Genomic DNA, 21,293 nt, shown 5'->3' on the forward strand with positions numbered 1-21,293 from the left:
GGATCAAGTTCATTATACCACCCAGACCTTTACCCTTCATGCTTACTCACTGTCAAAGCCCAGAACTAGATGGGTGAGTAGACTCCAATCTATGCATGAGGGGACCCTGTTCCAACTAGAAGCACCTGATACACAGAGCTGGGGAGATCCGAGAGTGGAGGCAGTGTGGGGCACTCCAAGTTCAGGGCCCTCTAGCCACTGAAGTCCCTAATGTCTACCAAAAGGTGATAAATATGGCTAAGCTCAGGGTTAAACCCTTCAGAACTAGAGGGGCAAAGTCATAAAGGCCTCACGCTCCGGTGCCCAACTTACTAGGCTCCCTCTTGGGGTATGACAGGAAGTAGGAAGCAGTGTGGAGATGAGCCCAAGTTCCTCCACCACCTCACTCTGCCCAGTCAAGGGTACCCTTTACCCCTCTGCTGAGAGAAGGCGCAACCTGGAGAGAGGGACCAGAAGCAGAACTACCCTCAATATTAAACACTGTCCCATGGCTGCTGCACATCAAGGATGAAGGTCTGCTCCAAAGCTGCATAAAACAAGTTTAATTTCCAACCAGGGTCACAGTCATCGCGTACCCCACATTTTGAGCAAGGAGAGAGAAGGTGAGTTATAAACATGTACAGTCTACATTCCAGAGGAAGGAAAAAAAAGAGAAAAACCAGTTCAGAACTGCAGTTACCACTATAACACCACAAACAAACTTGGAGGGGGGGGGAATAGGGGGAATCCCCAGGGAGAAGAAAGGCTGGAACAAAGGAAAGCATAAAACTAAACCTACCAGAGGAGAGTAGGGGGAGGGAGTGGGCAGAAATGGAATGAAATATACAATCCCAAGAGCTTTTAGGTGAATGGGAACGTAGAAAGGGCCGCCCCTGCCAAGGGCCAGCAGCTAGGGATACTATCAAGATCACTTACTGCCCCCTGCTGGACAGATCCTCGAGCAGCACCAAGGCAACCTCAAAGGCTGCTTCTTAACACCCTTAGTCCTAAAAACCAAGGTGGGCTTAAAATGAGAAAAACCTATTTGGGACTGGTATCTAAGGAGGGTCAGAGAGAGAGGGAGGCAGGAGAAGAGGTGAAGTCCTCACCAACCACAGAGATATAGAGTGAGGAATCCTACGTAGGAAACCAAGGAGAAAGGAGACAAACAGGCAACAGCAGTTCAATAAGCTGAGAAGGCAAAGGAAAACTTCAGGGAGGGAGAGGCAACAGGAGCAGGTGCAAAAAAATCTGACAAAATAGAGACAGAGGCAAAGAAAAAGTGTAGAGGGAAGGATCTGTGGGGTCAAGGGAGTGAATGTGGGGTCAGGGGAGTGAATGCATGTTAAAACGAAATAGAAGCTCCAGCACCCCCCACCCCCCGCCACCAAACACACACACACTCACACACACACACAACACACAAAGGCCTAGAGAGAAAGAGACCTGCATACACCCACTGCATCTTGGGTAGTAACACATCACTAAGGAGCTGGCACTGAGGGAGACACCCCTGCAACCTCTCTTTCACAGTTCAATCTGGGGTGGGGTGGGGCGTATTGATCTGCCTTGTTGTAGACAAAGGTGGCAGGAAGCCTGGCCCTATGGGGTGGGGCTTGGGACAGCCTTTCTGGGAAGGGGTCCCTCAGCCACGTTATAGGGCCCCTGGGCCCTGACCTTAGCGGAAAGGTTATGGATGGCCGTCTTGGAGCTCAGGGCGCAGCCAGCACACACAGGAGCCCACAGAAAAGCCACGGCTTCACAGAAACCGCAGAAGTCAGGACCCAGGCCAGGATCTCAGTGACAAGCGCCTCCCACAGACAGAGACGCAGTAGCAGCAGCTTCTGAACAAATACATAATGGAGGGAGGACTCTGAAGACCACTGCATCCCACCAGCACCAACAACCACTCCAGAGCTCTTTTTCCTCCACTCCAATGCCCAGATCCCTTTATGAGAGTGGGTGAAGAGAGCAGGGAAAAGCTGTTGGAATAGATGGAGGATGGTCTGAGGGTCTAGAAACAGAACAGAGAATTTTCATCCTTCAGCACATCCTGGACAAGAAAAAGAGAACTGAAGAATGTAGGGATTGATACTGAGGTCTGTTATGTCATCCCCCACTCCCCTACTCCACCATTAAACCAGCCTGCCAGCTCTGGTCAGGCCAGCAGAACTAACAGGGTGAGGAAACTTCTGACAAAGGACAGGTGAGCCCAGCTCCAAGATCAGAAGTTGGGGGGGTCGGGAGGGGGGACAAGAAGGCAGGAATAGTACTGATCTGTGTTTCACCTTCTCCTAATAACAAAGAAGGATGAAGATAGAAAACCTGAGGCCCTCTCCCCAGTGCCCTGGGTCCCAAATACACCCCAAGATCTTGCTATCCCCACCTCCCTCTTCAAGCTCCTGAGGAACAGATCGAAGGATGAGGGGGAGAATCAGCTGAACACTCTGAGCTTATAAGAGTGAGTAGGTTCCTCTCTCCTTCCCACTAGCAAGGCAGGGCAGAACGGTATCTCCTTGGGAACAGTCATTTAGAGATAAATGCCACCCCCTCTGTCCTAAGTGGGGTGGAGAGACAGGTAAAGGAAGATAATAGTGGAAAATCCTTCTGTCCTATGAGCCAGGAAAACTGACCTGCAAAGAGGAGAGGAACCAGTGCAGGACTGGGGCAGCCTTCCCTCCACCTCCTTCCTTTATCTCACCAACATGGGAGGGGCAGATGATCAGCTAGAGTGGGCCGTGTGCTGGCTCCAAGCCCTGAGCTGCACTCCACCCCTCCACGGCCCCATATATATCTCTCTATACAGGTATATACACGCGCACACATGCACGCACACACAGAGAGGCCCGTGCAATTTCCATGTAGAACAGGGAGAGAGCGGCAAAGGAAAGGAAGACAGGGAGTAGGGGAGGAGCCTATGGGAAGAGGGGAGGGACTCAGATGCCAGGAGCACAGCAACCAGAGCCAAACGAAGCAAACGGAGAGAATACCCCACCCCACCTCCCAAACCCCAGCGCTTCAGGGGGGACCACCCCATGAAACCATAACAACCTTGTTTTTGTTTTAAATCCGGTAAATTGGAATGATTCATCATCAGGACAGCAATTGGGGACTGGTCATGGATGAGGGAGGGAAGGGCAGGGGAGGCAAGGCTCTTGTTGGGCATGCGGACATGACACCCAGGGCCCTGGCCACACTGGCAACAGGAAGGAAAGGATAGGGCTGGGGCAGGGAGACAGTAGGGGTGGGTGGGGTGGTCAGATCAGGCTGCCTGGTTCTCACTTCTTGTTTTTGAGCTGATTGGCCAGCCAGTCCAGGCCTTCGTACAGCCCATCCCCGCTGGTGGCACAGGTGGCCTGAATGTACCAGTTGCGGTGACGCAGGGAATGCAGGCCCAACTTGTCTGTGATCTCAGCAGCATTCATAGCATTAGGCAAATCCTGGAGCACGAGGGAGACACACAAAAAGGAGCCTCAGGATCTTTCAAAGGCTTCTAGAACACCCATCTGCCAGAGATGTATACCAATACCCTCTCCTCCTTCAGTGTAGGAAACCCAGAGCAAGATCCTAAAGAGCTACTTGGAGTTAACCATCCTAGAACCCCAGATCCAAGGCACTAAAGGTCATTCCGCTGAGGAGCTGGAACCAAATATGGAATTGGTAGGGAAGTGGAGAGGTGACTCAGGCTGGGCAAACAATCAGGTCTGTCTGACCGTAGGAGTGAGGGCAGTTCCACTAAAGTAGACAATAGGAAAGCTAAAAGAAGGATTGGAGGTGAAGTATCCACCACAAAAATCCCTCTGGATGGAAATGTTGCTAATTAAAGCTGGGGTTGGGGGATAAGAAGAAAAGCATGTAGAAGCCAACTAATCATATTTCCCACACTTTCAAAATTGAGAGCATAGTCACAGGGCTTCACATATAATGAGCCCCGAGGCCCCATGATTTCCACGGCCAGGTTGCCCTCTCTCAAATCCAGGGACAGGGAGATGTCTCACCTGTTTGTTCGCAAAGACAAGGAGCACAGCATCCCGGAGCTCATCCTCTGCCAGCATCCTCATCAGCTCCTCCCGAGCCTCGTTTACTCGCTCCCGATCATTGCTGTCGACCACAAATATCAACCCTAGGGAGGCAGAGCATGGGCTACACAGAGACAACAGATCAACTCCCCTCCCCCACCAACAAAAGACAAGACCCTCCTTTTACCCTCCAAATATCTACCCCCTTTCCTCTTTTTCTCCCACCCCTAGTTGCTGCAGCAGGGCAAGAGCTGGCTGCCAATAACCAAGAACAACAGCCACACTCTCTGCTCATACCCAACCAACTAATGCCAGCCCACGGGCAATTCCTATGTCATACCTTGAGTGTTCTGGAAGTAGTGTCTCCAGAGAGGTCGGATCTTGTCCTGGCCACCCACATCCCAAACTGTGAAGCTGATGTTCTTGTACTCCACCGTCTCCACGTTGAACCCTTTGGGAAAAACAAACAGTGGTCATTCAGCCTCAAATACCAGGCCTGCAAATGATGCCCCAGTTGGTTCGTTTATGTTTCCCCTAGTCATGGCCATGATCCTAGCAAGGGAAAGAAAGCTAAGGCTTCCTCAGCCCTGGTGTTCTTTGACTTAATAGCATAAAGGCCAACAAGGAAGCCTCAGAGAAGAAGTAGAAGAGGACAAAGAGGGCCAGTTAGGAGGTTCACAATCATCTGGGTAATGTGAGACAACCTGCCCCACTCATTCTCTCAGCCTTTGATTCTCCCTCCTGCAAGGAAATGACACGGCCCCACTCCTGTACTTTGGCCACCAGAGTCTGCCTCAGCTAAGAAGTGGGGCTTGTGAGGCAGAATGAAGAAGTGAGCTACAGTCCTGGAGCCCCAAATGCAGAACCAGCTGATCGATGATCAGAAGCCCCCTCTACAAGGCAAACTTTCTCTCTTCCACAGGCAAGTCTTAACCAGGATCAGGGCCACCGAGGATCTACAATGAAGCAATTCCAGGCCTCTGGCAGGAACATCAAAGCCCTTCACCTGCTCTTCAAACAACACAGAGAACAAACCAGCTCAATGCCTGAGGGCCGCTGCTGGGTGCCAGGCCGAGGAAGTTCCCGCATCAGAGAGGGCCAGGGTAGGTGGGCAAATGGCAGCCCCAGCACCTGCTGGTAAGCTTAACAACCATCCTTCCCAGAAGCCCACAAACTGCAAAGACTTGCCTGGTGGCCAGGTGGGGAATCTAGGAATAGGCCCGCTGTCTGGCCTAGGTGATGGAACGAAAGCCTAGCCTATGTCTGAGCTGTGCCCTTACCAATGGTGGGGATGGTGGTGACAATCTCGCCCAGCTTCAGCTTGTACAGGATGGTGGTCTTTCCTGCGGCATCCAGGCCCACCATCAGGATGCGCATCTCCTTCTTCCCAATAAGGCTCTTGAGAAGGTTTCCGAAGATATTACCCATGATCACAGTAGTCGCTTTCTGAGGACAGTTGGGCGCAGTGGCAGTCTGGTTTTGGCCTGGTCCCTGGTATGGAGGACTTGATCCTAGGCAAAGAAATGTAAACTCATTACCACCATCTGTCAGGATTTTATGTAACAGGGATTTGCCAAAGTCATGGCTGGAGTTCTTCATGACAAACTGGGAACCTAAGGGTACTATGAAGATCAAGGCCCACTCAGACATATCCTGAGCTTTAGGGAGCACAGACAAAGCAGTGAACACTCAGGACCCCTGCTTCCTGCCAGTAACCTGCCCACGTGACTTTGGATGAGTTACTTCACCTGTCCTATCTGCACCTGTAACTGGAGGGGATTGAACTAGATGATTTCTAAAGTCCCTTCAGTTCTGACATTCTATATTATACCCCAAGGCGTTGAAAGATCATTAATGCCCCTCCCTCCCCCAACTTTACCCAGAGATTTCTGGAAAGGGTGGGAGAGGAGGGAGTGGAATGAGGAGTGGCTCTTTGTGACTCCTGACAAGGTTCAGGCTTGCCATGTTCCCAAGGTTTATGCTCTCAGCTCTCGTCAAGAGACTCTGCTTCTTCCCTTCCTGTATTTCTACAATTCTGCTTACTTTTTACATACCAAAATTAATGAGGAAGAAATAAGAAAGCAGCACTCTTAAAAGAGGCTGATCCTTGCCACTCTGCAAAATGCCGGCTGCTCAAGTCATGCCCCATTCACACATAGCACAGAGAGCTGGGAGGTGGTGCAAGGAGAGGCTACCCCTCATTCCTCAGCCAGGTGGATCCTAGGACAGCTGCTCCACCTGGTCACCTGCAATGAGGCAGTCATCTCATTCCCTGCTTCTTCTCTAACCCCCTTCACTCTATTCTCCACAGAGCAGTCAGACTGATTTTAAAACCAAAACCAGGTCACGTTGCACCTCTGTTCAAAACCCTCTCTTGGCTTCCTATCTCCGTTTCAGTAAAACCCAAAGCCGTACCGTGGCCTACAAAGTCCTGCACAATCTGCATTCCCGGTTCTCACATCAGATCTCCTACTACTCTCCCCTTTGCTTATTCCACTTCAATTCCCCAACACTTTCCGGCCTCAAAGCTTTCTGTCCTGGCTCCTCACTCTGCCTGGAACGCTCCTCTCCCAGACAGCCTTCGTGGAGCACCCCCTCACTTCCTTTGGGCGTCTGTTCAACTGTCACTTTATCAAAGAGGCCTTCCATAACCCCCATCACATACACACACCCTGCTCTCTACCCCATTTATCCCACTTTACTTTTCTTCCCAGCATTTACACCATCTGACACGTTACATCTAAACACATTACACGTTATTTGTTTCTTGCTGTACTGCTTTTCTCCTCCTCCTCTAATGTCAACTCCTTATCTATTTTGTTCCCAGTACCTTGACTCGTGCCTGGCACACAGTAGTTGAACAACTGAACTAACTCCCAGGGCCTCTAGTGGCCTCACTAGCAGCTCACTCAGGTTAGACACTTATGCCTGGTACGTAACAGGGGGGAAATGAAGGGAGCAGTTAGAACACTGTAAAGGTACAAAATGCCTGTCTGCCCACCCCACCCACCGCCCCCAAAAGACAGAATCACAGTCGTTCATTCCCTCTCTTCTTGCCTCCCTTCTCTATGGCTCAGCACAGCCACAGAAATGAATCTTTGAAACAATGAAATGGGGGTTCAGAATCACCCATGCCAGCCAGTTCTCTGTGCCTGTGGGAGACGTGCGTCAGCGGGCAGCTTACTCAACAACCACCATATGCCAGCTGCTGGCATTCTCTCTAGAGTCTGGGAACCAGAGATACACACACGCACACCCCAAACCCAGCAGGCGAAGAACAGGTCAAGACAGAGTGCACCCAAACCCAAGAATGTGAAAGGTGGACAGGGAGGAATCCTATTCACAAGCTAAAGCATGGGGCTTTGGTGGGAGTTTAGTTGTTTTTCCAAAAACTATTTCAGGTTGGTTTGTTTGTTTTCTTCCTACTCTCTTCAGTTTGCAGCAAATTCCAGACTAGTACAAAGGAGCCAGATCAACAGCCTCTGGAGACCAAAATACTAGTTTGTCCAAAAAACAGAAACAATGAGTGCTTATGGAGCGTTTCATCTTCAAAGGCCTCCCCAGACATCCACTAATGAGCCAGGCGCAGTGCAGTGCTCCGGGTAGGTTCCGCAGATGAGCCCTGCCCCTTACCCAGAGAGCTCACGCCCCGGGGGAGGGCCTGGCTCAACTTAAGGGCTTGACTTCAGCCAAGTCACCCAGTGGCCATCCTCCCTGCCCATCCTGCCTCAACCACCCAGGCAGACAGATTCCTGAGGATTCCTGAGGCAGGAGGGGAGATAAGATCCCACCAACCTTGGCAATCTGTGATAGGCAGTCTTCAGATTCTGCTGCCACCACTTCCAGAAATGTAAATCCTCCCCAGGTCTTCCTAGTTTTTATCTTGTCTCCTGCTCAGGTGTCCTTTCCTTCAGCTCCAGATAACACTTTAAAGCTTAGGTAATAGGCTTTGGCCCAGATTCTGAACTGAATTTATACCACACATTTATCTTGCTGTCCTTCATGACTGGAAGTATTGCTGATTAAATGATTACCAACTGTGAGCAGAACAGTGGCTGAAAGATATCCCTTGTCCCAGAACATGCATACACCGTCCTTTGGTTTGCTTCTTTGCTATCATGCTAAAGTCCTGGTTCAAAAGCTGATCCCAATGTTACACTTATTTCTATTTCCTGACATACTAGACAAGAGCCCCTGAATTATCTGAACCACTCAAGTGGCACTGACTATGTTGTGAAGTATTTTTTCCTCTTTTATAAGCCTGCACCTTTACTGTCTCCCCAATGTAACTGTGTATTTGCCATGGGCAAGGACTATGCCTTTTATTTATTTTGGATCTGTCCTTGCTCCCAGTGCCAAGTCCACTATAGGAGTTCAATCAAGCACACTGGCTGATTTAAGCATCATCTGAGGATATCCTTCTATCACTTCTTCTGTCCTAGCAGTACTTGTTATCTCCGTGTTACACACAGATGGTTGTTTAGATATCCTGTCAATTCTTCACCATTTTCCACACATACTGACCCCAAAACTGGTTTGGGAAAACTATGAAAGGACTAGAAGACTAAAACTGGTAGAATTTTCTCTTCCCACTTAATATGCAATGGGGTTGATAACTAATGAAATATCCAAGCAGTTACCACGTGTCCTCCGTGGCAGCCCAGGGCCTTGAAATTAATGAACATATGACTCCTCTTTAATGTAATCAGGAGCTTGACTCAAATGAACATTCCAAAGAGGGTGTTGGATTCCCTGTCTTGGCCTTCTCTGTCCCTGCCTATTTCCAGATAGCATGCTGCCCCTACCACCAGGATGGTGGCAATTTTCAGCTTTGTGCCATGAACACATATCTTTGGCTATACAGCCAATTCTCACTTCCACTATTCATCTACTCCTAGAAAAAGCTCTGGAAAGCAGAGTGGCAAACAAATAAAATAAAATAAAATAAAATAAAATAAAATAAAATAAAATAAAATAAAATAAAATAAAATAAAATAAATAAAATAAAATAAAATAAAATAAAATAAAATAAAATAAACAAACCCTGTATGTACTATATAGTCTACGGTTATTCTTTTTTGCCACAGATGGCATTCCCATGTCAATAGGGCAAAATGCCAGGGTTCCATGGACTGGAAGAAACCAGGAATCAGGAGTTAAAACTGAAGGTGAGTGGCTCAGGATGAAAAATGGAATACAGTAGTATCTCTATTAACAAAGAGGGTATCTCAACATTCTATTTTACAGTTACAAACTCTTTTATCACTGGTAAAAATAACTACAGGAGCTCTAAAAATGTGCTCTAGTACAATCCGTGTGGGACACTGCAGGCGTTCCATCAAGCTCATTGGCTGATTTAAGCCTCACCTGAGGATGTCCTCACTGACAACCACTTACTGCCTCCAACCCCTCCCTCCCACCCACCCCTGGAGAGGCAGGCTGTTGCTGTTGCTGTCACTGACTGCCCGGTCATCTTGATTTAAGGTATGCCTGCCTTACCCTTCAGGTGATTCTGGGACGTCTGCCACACACACTCCCCACTCCTGATTCGGGCATGTGTCCTGAGGCACCTCTGAGGGGACTCCTGATCCAGTACCTCCTCTTCAGGCTGCATGGGTCCAGGAAAAGGAAGACCAGAGTCTCCCAAATACTCTGCTGCCAGGCAGGGTGCACTAAAAGCAGCTTTATTCCCAGATAATTTTCAAATTGAGAGGTCACTAATAGAGATGATATTTTTAGCACAGCCAGTGGAGCAGACCAATAAAATTTAAGGAAACCAAAGCAGGGTCTGCCTGTATTTAGTTTCCTTAGTGCATCTGGTTGTGACCTCTGTAAACTTTCCAAGTTTTTGTCTCAAGAGCACTGTAATCAGCACACAACAACTCCTAAATCAGTATCTCAATGTCTTCTATTGGACTCCAAGATCTCCCAAAGCCAAGAAACAGCTTCTGATGTCAGCTTCCATTCATTCATTAAACATTTACTGAGTATACTGAACTAGGGATGCAGAGGAAGACAGTTTCTGCTTTCATGAAATTCAGTCAATAGGGGAGAAAGACTAGGAAGCAGGATTACAAAGACTATGGGGAAAAGAGTGGGATAAGCACATAGTATTATGGGGACAAAAAGCTGAAGCAGTTAATCAAGACTGGAGGATAAAGGCCAATTCCCAGACGTGATTCTCAGATCATAACTGAGCAGGCTTTCAAAGGAAGAAAAGGAAGTAATCAGACAATAAAGAACACGGAAGGTGGGAGAGGGAAAAGCATGTGCACAGGCATAAAGACTTGAGTTAGAGACAGCACTTATGAGCCAAAGCCAGGTGCAACTAAGGGGTAGTTGATGTGGATGCAGCATCGTGAGCAAAAGGAAGGGATGAAGCTGGGGAGGTAAGTAGGAGCTAGATCATGAAGGGCCTTAAAGGTCATACCGAGTAACAAGACCAGATATGTGCTTCAGAAAGACCATTCTGACAGCACTTTAGGGGAAATATTAAAAGGAGGAACACTGGAGGCAGAGAGACCACTTGGGAAGTAAAGTAATACAGATAAGAAAACAAAAGCTCTAAAACAGAGGTGGTAACAAAGAGGACAGATTTGAAACATCAAAACAGTAGAATCCACAGGATTTAACGGCCGATTAAACGGAGGAAGGAAGAGTAGAAGAGGCAAAGATGATGCCCAGGTTTCTGGCCTGGGTGATTTGGTGGCACTTCTTTAGACAGGAAACATAAGTGGAACCAACCTGAGAGTGAAGATGTTTGTTTTTAGGTTAACATTGATTTTGAGGTGCTAAGGTACAAAGCTCAAGAGAAAAGTCTGGTCTGGGTATGTGGAATCATCTGGATAGACAGCAACTGACATCATAAGAGGACCCAAGATGAAGGGGCGGCAGCATTCCTGGCTGCCTACCCAAACAGCCATCTTCTCCTTCTGTCATCTAACAGAACCCCTGATTTGTTCAGATGCTGGCAGTGGGTGACTATGAGTTACCCCTCCCCAGTCCTACGTGTATGGTATGAAAACTGATCAGCTGAAGTGATGTGGGCATTTCATTTCCCTTGCCAGTGACTGAGTCACAAATGGTAAGACACTAATTCTAGACAATAAGATGTAAGGAAAGTCTGCTGGGAACATCTGGAAATTTTCCTCAATCTCGAAAAAGAATGTATGTCAATGTTCTCTTGTCCAGCCTTTGGTTGTTAACATAGAAGGGTGGGATGTTGGAGTAATCTTGAGAACATGAAGGGACAGACATTAAGAACACTAGGATGTCAGAACAGAAAAAGTGAGAAAACTTGGGTCCTTAACACTGTCAAGCTGGGGGATTGAAAAAAAAAAGTATTCTATCCCTGGACTTCTTTTGTGTGTGTGGTAGAATATATATATAACATAAAATTTACCACTGTAACCATTTTTAAGCATAGAGTTCAGTGGCATTAAGCACATTCACACTGTTGAGCAACCATCACCACCATTCATCTCTAGAACTTTTTTTATCTTCCCAAACTGAAACTCTGTACCTATTAAACAATAATCCCCCTCCTTCCAGCCTCTGGAAACCACCATTCTACTTTCTGTCTCTGAATCTGAATATTCTAGGTACCTCATAAATGTAGACTCATACAATATTTGTCTTTTTATGTCTGGCTTATTTCACCCAGACCTCTTGCTATATGTTTAATAAATTCTCTTATTGTTTGAGCCACAGGTGTGTTTTCTATCTCTTGCAACTGATACATCCTAACTGATATATCTAGGGAGAGTATGTACAGTGAGAGTGGAGAAAAGGTCAAAAGCAGAAACCTGGGGCACAACAACATTTAAAGCAGTGGGCCCAGAAGGAGGCCAGGAAAGAGAGTAAGAAGCAACAGAAGGGGGAGAAAGCAAATCAAGAGAGCAAGATATCAGAGACACCAACGAGGAAAGAACATTTTTTTTAAAGGAAGGAGGGTCAAAGGCTATAGAAAGGGCAAATTAAGATAAGGCCTGAAAGATATCTACTGAACTTAGCTACTAGGCAATCAATGATGACCCTGTTATAAACTAAAGCATGTCTAAGATTAGGCTCCACTCAACTCCACCTCTCACTTGTGTTTAGGCTTAGGCCAGAATCATTATGCCAGTCTCCCTTCTAGTCCGAGAGGAAGACTCCAGTACAGGATAACCTGAAGGAGGCTACAACATCAAGTGAAGAAGGATATTAAATATAGAGACCCAAACACCTGAGAAGGGTATGGCTTTTTCCATGGACAAGCCTCAGCAAGTGAGTCAGAACAGAGTTATCAGGTCTGTTTCAGAATATATGACCTAGCGAGATAAACCAGTGACCAGATGAAAACTAGACTCATTTGTTTCCTTGGAACACTGTGTGGCAGTGCCCTCTAACCAAAGCTTTCAGCTTGCCCTATTCTTAGAATCTTAAAATGGCTCCATATCCTGATAATCAATGGCTGCTCCAGTACCCACATCTATAGGCCTGGATATCTAGAACACTGTACTTTCCTAATTACAAAATCACTGAAATTCCATGAGTAATCAGCCTAAAGCCTTAGTAAACCTCTGCCCCAATCTGGTCCCACTGTGCAGGTCAAGACAGAGCTGCCACTGAACAGATGAAACAGGAAGCCATGATTTGGAAAAGGCCAACCATCACAGAGCAGCCTAAAGATACAGAAAACAGGAAACTGCCTACCTTGGGGGATAAGAGCTATCTGTGATCCCTTAGCACCTCAAACACACTTCTACCCTAGGATTTACCACAAAATGTTTTATTCACCTTTTTGTGTTTTGCTTTCCAGAGCCAAAACTTCCCAAATAATGTGCCCCTAATGCAATACAAGTCAGCTGGAGATACTGAGCCCACTAATACTGGACGGCTAGACAGGGCTTAGGGTGGCTACAGCCCATGGGCCAGTCATCTCAGGTTGCAAGCAGCTATGCCTGTCATACTGTTACCATTTTCTGTGTATGCCATGGTGGGAAAAATTTTGGCAAGTACTTTACTAGACTACCAGTCCCTTGCCAGCAAGGACCATGCCTTCTTCATGCTTCATGTTCCCAGCATCCAGCACCATGACTGATCTGTCGCTAGTGATCGATATGCTTGTTGTTGAGCGCAGTTCTACGGATAAGGCAAACGTGTGAGACTGAGGAAGACAGTATTCTATAGGTTATCTCCGATCCTTTTTCTGTATCTGACAAACTGGAGAAGTGGCTTGCAAGTTCTCAGAGCCCTAAGGTTCCTAGGATGGGATTCAGGGGCTGCCTGGGAGAAGGGGAGAACCATATGAGAGGCTCTAATTATATTCCATCATTCTCCACCACTACTAGAACAGCTCCACTTTTATTCATTTTGTGTATCAGACTGCAAATAAGATTTTACATAATGTAAGGTTTGATTGTTTAAAAAACAAAAAAAGGAGGAGAGGGGACAAAACCACTGCAACAGAAAGCAAATGTTCTTCATCCTAAATCATGTTGAAATTCAAACATTCATGCTTGACACTCTTGTGTTTAAGCTCACATACGATGGGTTATGTCAGGCTCTCACCAGTAATGGGAGAGCTAAAAGGTACTGTGAGACCTGCCACATCCAGTCATCTCACCTTTCTTCAGAAATATGTTGATCATGGTGGATTCCTGAAATCTGGAGCCATCTCCTTTCTGGTGGTGCAGCAGATCCTTTGCAGAAATCCATTATAAATCTCTAACACCTTCATTGAACCCCTGCCTCAGGCAGTTCTTTCCCAGACTTCAATACAAAGCCTCCAAACATTGGTGGAACTTTTTCCAAATGCTCCCCATGTCCTTTCATTATCAAAAAGTTTTATTATTAGCACCCTACCTATATCTGCAATAGCTGTTGGAAAAGGCATAGTACCCAGAATTACAGATATCACAACTCAGTACATTCTGAAACAGAGGCAGACATTTAAAGGAGATGTGACTAAGTGAAAAGAGTGGCCAGGAAATGGAGGATGCCGAAATGCTGATTGAGACCTGAAATAATAGGACCTAGGAATCTAAATGCCCGACCTAGGTCAATCAGGGTGCTCTTTGATGGAAGAGTCAACCATTACCTGAGTCACGCTGACTTGTCTAACAAACACTATTCTTGAGCCCCCACATCCTCACCCTACATCCAAGTCGACGGTTCAGGGCCTCTGCCTTCCTCCAGCTTCACCTCCCACTCAGGCAACAGGAGCTGCCTCTGTGAGGCTGATGCTGAAAAAGGATTTCATTGCTCATAAGCCTACGACCAGCACAGAAAGTCATGGTAACAATCATCCCCCTACACTGGTGCTTCAGGCAGCAAGTTGTTCTTTTGTAAACCTCCTTTCCTTCAAAGCAGCCTGAGTGCTCATGTTATTATTACTATTATGATGATTATTAACAGCAGCTAACATTTACTCAAGGATTACTATGTGCTTTGTGTAATACCAAGTGCTTTATTTTTATTATCTCATTTAATTCTCATGTCAACACTATGAAGTAGGTACTGTTATTATCATTCTCTTTATAGACAAGAAAAACAAAGCTAAGAGAGGACAAATAATTTCACCAAAATCACACAACTAATAACTAGCAGAGGCAGGATCTGAACCTAATTTTGTCTGAGTTTAAGGGTCACAACCTTAATTAGCATACCATTTTGTCACTAAATTAACCTGCAACAAAAATGGTGGGAGGAACTATGCTGTACAGCTGAAACTAACACAATATTGTAAATCAACCACACCTCAATTAAAAAAAAAAATGGTGAGGAGAGCCAAACACAGTGATATGTTTTGAATCTCGGGCCTCTTGGCATCCATTTCTAAAGGTATATGGGGAAGAAGATTCCACAATTTCCCTCAGTTATTGACTCAGCTTTAACAAACCTGGTTCTAAAGAACTTCCTCCTTCTCACCAACAAATCCCGCCCACTGTCTTCTGAGTCCATTTCCTCTACTGGAAGAGACTAGCAGCGATGAACACACACAATATGACCCTTTGTGCATTTACGACTTCACTTCCATTCTTTCCAGCCTGCTGTCTGCTTTCCTTTACACTTGCACTCAGTTTAATAATAGCAGCTACCATTCACTGGCACCAATTCTATGCCAGGCACCACATACATACACTGGCTCCCTTCTCCATAATCACCAGGATCCCAATTTGTAGACAACACCCTGAAGGACTCAGGTCTAATGGAGAGACCCCTTTGCCCACAATGGGGAAGCAGGAGATCTCACATTTCAGATAAATAATGACACTGTGTTCTAATATTTTTCTTTCGGGGTCTTAGTTTCATTATCCATGACTGTTTTGTGCTTCTCAGGAAGGTGGAGAGACCAAGACTTCTTAATTACAAAGGCTAAGGACATTTACACCCTCACTCTTATCATCAGGCACTCCCCCTGACCCTGACAGCCAAGTCATCTCTTTCCCCTTCCTTAAACTGTAGTCAGAAAACTTGAATTCATTCACATCCTGTATTCATCATGAGTGCCTACTATGTGCATAGGCATTGTGGGAGATTCAAGAGGAGATCCAATTCCTGCACTCAAAAAGCTTCGTCTCTTTGCAAAAGTGAGACATACACATGAAAAATTCTGACTATACAAGGTAATAACTCTATGGTGGGAGGCAGGAGGCATGTGAATATGTGATACATGAGGACCCTTTCCAACTTAATCCAAGGTCAATGATTCATTCTGTGGAAAGATGAACTCAATGGATAGGCTTCTCTCTTAGAATGAGCTTTTAGAGACATGTTATTCAAACTCAGGTCTAATGTACAATGACCAATTCACTGATCCATTCCAGATATAGCAAGTAGAGACACCCCAACAACAAGCTCAAGAATAAATGGCAGCAAAGACTGTCACCACCTGATTAGGGACAAGGAAAGAAGCATGCAGAGACTAGATTCTGTCCTACTACACTGACCCAAGCAATCGGACTCCTGCAGCAGATCTCATACCAAATAAAACTTTCATGCCATAGACCAGGAGTGGCCCAATCCAACAGCGGCAGAGACAGGTTTTAAGTTACACTTTTCCCTCACCCAATGACCTCACTATTTCTTGTCACTCCTGACCACATACCACACTCGCCCGGGGCCTGGCCAGAGGGAGATGAGCAGTAATACAACCCAGAAAGAAGGGAACTCCCCAAAAAGGAGCTACCACTTTGCTAATCAAGTGGTCCATTTTAACAGGGAATTCTGCCTCCCCCTTCTTCCCTCAGTGGTGTAAGCAATGGATCCATTTTCTGTTCCGGGAATCCTGGTACTTCCTAAAGAAAGAAAGCGGATTGGAAGACACAAACTCAGAGCCAGCGACAAGATGCTCCCTCCTCCTGTGAGACCGCCCCCGCTTCGCCTGGGGGAGGATGGCACCACCTCTCATCTCGGAGCAAGATCAGATCCTCCTCCCCCTTCTTCTGCCTCCTCACCTCTTGCTCCCCACCTGCTGCCCTCTTCCCAACGTGCGGTTCCCAAGACCCGAAAGCGCAACCTCCACCAGGATAGCGCCCCTGGGGTGCCCCACTAGCCTGGGTTTCCGGCTAATCCCTAAACCCTCTACGCACCCCAGCCCCATGACGGGGGAAGGGGGTGTCACTATAGCAAGGCTTCTCTCTGGTCTGTTACTAAGGTCGAGTGGGAGAGGAGGTAGGAAAAAGAGACATTCCCTAGCCCTTAAATAGGAAAAGGATACAAACCCGCCCCCGCACCACCTTCCCCTGGACTGCTTTCCTCCCTCTCCACCTCAACCCCTCAAAAACCCACCTCTTGCAAGCGAGGGGAACCTAACTGCAGTCCAGGTCGCCCCCTTGTGCGAGGCGGAGGACAAATCTGTGTGCGCCCCCCACCCCCACCCCAGCTCCGCGTCCTTCAAATGCGGGGGCAGGCGTGAGGCTGGCCCGGCGACCCCTCTCCGAGCTCTCGGGTGGAAAGAACCACACCGCCCCATGCCGGGCAGTGCCGGGCGAGCTGAGGGATGAGGGCTTTATCCCCTCAGCCCCCACCCCGAGTCTCTCCTCTACAAGGACCCGCCTTCCCTCCCCAGCCCCTCACCTGTTCCTGCTCCCAGCTCCGACGCTGCGGCCGCCGCCTCCGCCCCCGCAGGTTCCGCTCGGCTCTGGCTCCACTCTCTCCGGCTCCCCCAGCCGATTTCGGCGCGGCTGCTCCCCTGGCCCTGCTCCCGGCTCCCTCCTTCCTTCCCTCCACCTAGCACCGGAAGCCGCGACGGCGACAGGAGCAGTGCGGCGCACCCCTACCCCCAGACATGGATACTTCCCACCTCCCCGATCGCGCGAGAGTTGCGCGGCGGCGAGCGGCAGTTCTCGCGAGATCCATCACCATGGCAGCGGCTGCAGCAGAGGCAGCCGGGTGTTAGAGCTGAAGTCCGCGCGGGGCCAGATGTGGGGGCTGGAATCTGCGGGCGGCGGAGGCGGGAGCTGGAAAGTGAGAATGAGACAGTGGGGACAGAGGTGAGAATCCCAAACCCCAGGGCCATGCCTGGAATTTAAGACTGGGGCTGCATACTGGCCACATTGGTGATGGGTTGGGCTGAGAGGCCCGGGGCTTGGGCTCCTTGGACAAAGTCAGGAGCAGCGTAAGAGTGAACAGCTCCTTGCTTTGGCCCTTACCCCTTCAAATCTCATCTTTATTTCTTAACCAGGGCTAGGTGCATCCCCCGTCACAGTCCTCACTGCACCACTGTTGTCGCTTACTGCTAAGAATTCGTTACTCTGGGGTCTGAATCAAGAGATCTTGTCCGTAGGGAACAGGGAGAGTGATGAATTTACGAGAATGAAAGAAACAGCTGGGCTCTGGGCCAGTTAGGAAGTTGGAACTTGAAAGACAAGCGGTTGAAGCCTAATATTCAGACGTGTGGTATGAGGAAGTATACCTAGATGAGTATGTAATTTAGTATTACAAGGAAAGTGAGGGCTTTTGCCCCCATGTTTCTCTGTTCCTGCCCACCGTCACTTTCCTCACATTCATTTCTGCACCTCGGTCTGGGCAGGCAAAGCTGCCTTGGAACAGCTTGTGATACAAGAAGGGCACTAAGAATGGAAGAAGGTTCTTGAAGTGCCCTCTCTCCTTATAACAACAGTACAGATCTTCCTCAGCTTACAATGCGGTTACATCCCAGTAAATCCATCATAAGTTGAAAATATCTTAAGTTGAAAATGCCTAACCCACCGAACATCATAACTTAGCCTGGCTTGCCTTAAATGTGTTCAGAACACTTATATTAGTCTACAGTTGGGCAAAATCATCTAACACAAAGCCTATTTTATAATAAAGTGTCAAATATCTCATGTAATCTGTTGAATACTATACTGAAAGTGAAAGACAGAATGGTTGTATGGGCGCAGAATGGCTGTAAGTTTATCTGTTGTTTACCCTTGTGATGGCATGTCTGATTGGGAGCTGCAGCTCACTGCCACTGCCCAGCATCATGAGAGAGTTTCGTACTGCATATCACAAGCCTGGGAAAAGATCAAAATTCAAATTATGGTTTCTGCTCAGTGCATGTCACTTTTGCACCGTGTTTAAAAAATCGTAAGTTGAACCATCGTAAGTTGGGACCATCTGTATAAGGGAACACATGGCTCTTTCCTAAAGCTTGAGCCAAAATTGTTGCTTTTCTAGGTTGGTTTTTTTTTTTTTTTTTTTTTTTTGCCTTGTTTCTTGCCTCCTTCCAAAGAAGAACTAAGCTGGTAGATAGCTACATCACGTCTATCCCTTGTCCCCATCAATCCCCATGTATGTATTCAGCAGTCTCTTCCTCTTGTCCCAGTTTGTTTTCTTATTTTAACCTGGAGAATAACACAACTCTAGAACGTGAAGCCAAGAGGACCTTAATTTAAGGTGGTAAAGGATGAGATGGATAACAAAGAGCATGTTTACAACAAAGAGAGTTATATCTGTCCTCGGCTGTTGCCATTAAGGACCTTTGCCTTCCTAAGCCCTGTGTTTTAAATGGCAGGAGACTCCTCCAGTGTTATCACACACTCCTAGAGTGGGCCCTGTGATACCTCCACATAGTCACTCTTTCCATTTCTTTTTCTAGAATTTTCTAGCACATGCCACCAGACACACACATTGACCACCAAAATTATGCTTTGCCACTGTCCTTGCTAGGGCCTCAACCATATCAACACACCTTGTGGGACTCTGACAGGAGGTGACACCTGTCAGTGTTCCTGCCCAAGACTTCAGATCCTCTCAAAGCTGGGCCCCAGGTATGACAGAGGATGGAGATGGTGACAGTCTAATAGAGTTAGCAGCAAGTACCATGGTATTTGAGTCAGAACTGATGAATGGAAGTGGAGAATCTCCCAGGCCTTCTGTCCTTCACCCTTCTGGAGTCTGGAGAGGAAAGTGTCTGTTGCAGCATTACTGGGTACTTCCCATGGAGCAAACAGGAGCACAGACAGGAGGGGTGCTGCCCAGCTGGCAATTAGCCAGCCACCACAACTTCCCAGCTTTCCAGCCACTTGAAAGGCTGAGGGGAGAAGAGGTCATCCAGAGCTGAAGGAGGCCAAGAGGCCTGACCAGAGTTCATCAATCTTCCTCCCTCCCTCTGGCTGCCATTGGAGCTAAGTAAAAACTGAAATTTTAGCCACCCGCTCTGTGGGTTGCACACTCCCACTCCCGTCACTGACCCCAGGCCTGGGCCTGAGCCCAGCGCGTGTGCCGGGAGCAGGGGTGGGGAGGGGGGTGTTGGCCTTGCTGACAAAATCCATTTGGAATTTCTCAAGGTTGTGGTTTGGGGCTTAAGTTTGCCACAGAGTGTGTCTGACGAAAGAAGAGAGAAAGCTAGAAAGAGAGAGGGAGCCAAAAAGAGCACAGAAGAAGGAAATGGGGGGAAACTAAATATTCCTGCTGTGATTTCATGGGAGATTCTCCTCCCTCTTCCTGAGTGTGAGAAATTCCTGTTCTGGATATTCCTTATCATTATTTTCTCTCATTTCCTAGGTCTATTCCAGCTGCATCCCTCTCTCCCCTAGTACCCTACATACACCTTAGGCTCAATCAGTGCCTAAAGTCCTATGTCCATCAAATTTCCAAACCCAGAATTCTCAATGAGCAAGTGGAAACTCAGGACATACAGTTTTGCCATAAAGTACTGCCTGAAACCAACACTCCTTGCCGCCCTTGCTGCTGCCCTGATGCTACCATCATTTCACCTGATTTTGAGGGTGATTTGTGTAGCAGATATATAGATATACATTGCCTAGAGGAGTGGACTGTTTCTGCATTCCCTGGCCAAGGAGATGACCTGATAGAGTCAGGATCTTGCAACGCCATAAATATTCAATTATTTATAAAGTTCTAAATTTTTGATGCATATTCCTTTTCTGAATTGAAAGATAATGGTTTCTTTTCAAAGATACTGGACTAGAAATAGAAAGAAATTGGAAATGAAATAAAAGAAATTCTGTTTTTTCTAGTTATGGTTATCTCCTAAAAGATAAGGGAATTATTTTACTAAGATGAAATGCAGAAGAGCTCTGAATAAGGATGGATAGAATACATATGCAAATAATTCAGTGGGGGAGCATGCTGGGTTTGCTGATTTCCAAAGCAAAAAACCCCAATTTTGAGCATAAGAATCCTTTATATATGTTTCCCATTAGTCTTTTATCTATCCCCAAGTTCTCTGGTTTGGAGCCAGAGAGAAAAGCAGCTGCTCTTTCGGGCACAGGTGCAATGTTGAGATATCTTCAGGACTTGAAAAACCCAGAACAGAGGTGACCTCATGGGGTATGATAGGGGTCAAAATAAACCAAAATCAGAAGACCAAATCTGGTCCTGCAGTCCATTTTTGTGAATTAAGTTTTATTGGACATAGAGCCATGCCCATTTGTTTATGTATGGTCTATGGCTGCTTTCAATCTATGACAGCAGAGTCTGCTGGCAGACTGGAGTAGTTTTGACAAAGCCCAAAAGCCTAACATATCTACTGTCAAGCCCTTTACAGGAGAGGAAAAAAAAAAAAAGAAAACTTCTCAAACCCTGTTTTAGGGGAGTGGAGGTGAGGCATTAAGAAAGTAAATAGGGCCTATGTTTAGATCTCTAGTCCCTCACACCCAGACGTCCCCCTGCCCCGCCCAGGTTTTTCACACTAAAAGTTGCCAACTAAGTCACCTGAAGACCATTCCAAATCCTTCAGTGGAATCAGGCATGATATTCATAAAGTCATTGAGTGTGGGAGGGTAGGAGAATTCACCTGGAAAAGAAGCCAGGACTGGGATCCAAATGTGGGTAGAAATATCACCATCTGCATCCACC

The 21,293-nt window shown here is 47.1% G+C and overlaps 1 protein-coding gene across 1 annotated transcript; it reads right to left on the minus strand.

Moving 5' to 3' along the window:
- Positions 1 to 526: 526 nt before the first annotated feature.
- ARF3 (ADP ribosylation factor 3) lies at positions 527 to 17,286 on the minus strand. The gene is made up of 5 exons (XM_032492734.1): positions 17,061 to 17,286; positions 5,279 to 5,509; positions 4,339 to 4,449; positions 3,978 to 4,102; positions 527 to 3,419 (listed from the first exon to the last, which is right to left on the minus strand). Exons 2-5 carry the CDS (start codon positions 5,424 to 5,426, stop codon positions 3,258 to 3,260), a joined length of 546 nt encoding a protein of 181 aa, XP_032348625.1. The 5' UTR covers positions 5,427 to 5,509; positions 17,061 to 17,286; the 3' UTR covers positions 527 to 3,257.
- Between the last annotated feature and the right edge of the window lie 4,007 nt (positions 17,287 to 21,293).

Source organism: Camelus ferus, chromosome 12 (genome assembly GCF_009834535.1).
Source record: "Camelus ferus isolate YT-003-E chromosome 12, BCGSAC_Cfer_1.0, whole genome shotgun sequence".
In the NCBI taxonomy this organism is placed as follows: Eukaryota; Metazoa; Chordata; class Mammalia; order Artiodactyla; family Camelidae; genus Camelus; species Camelus ferus.

Bases quoted from the DNA above. Each gene is read 5' to 3' on its own strand.
- ARF3 (XM_032492734.1), bottom strand. From the start codon at position 5,426: ATGGGTAATATCTTCGGAAACCTTCTCAAGAGCCTTATTGGGAAGAAG. The intron at 4,450-5,278 runs GTAAGGGCACAG...TTTTTCCCAAAG, and splicing joins CACCACCATCCCCACCATTG to GGTTCAACGTGGAGACGGTG. The intron at 3,420-3,977 runs GTGAGACATCTC...CTCGTGCTCCAG, and splicing joins TTGTCTTTGCGAACAAACAG to GATTTGCCTAATGCTATGAA.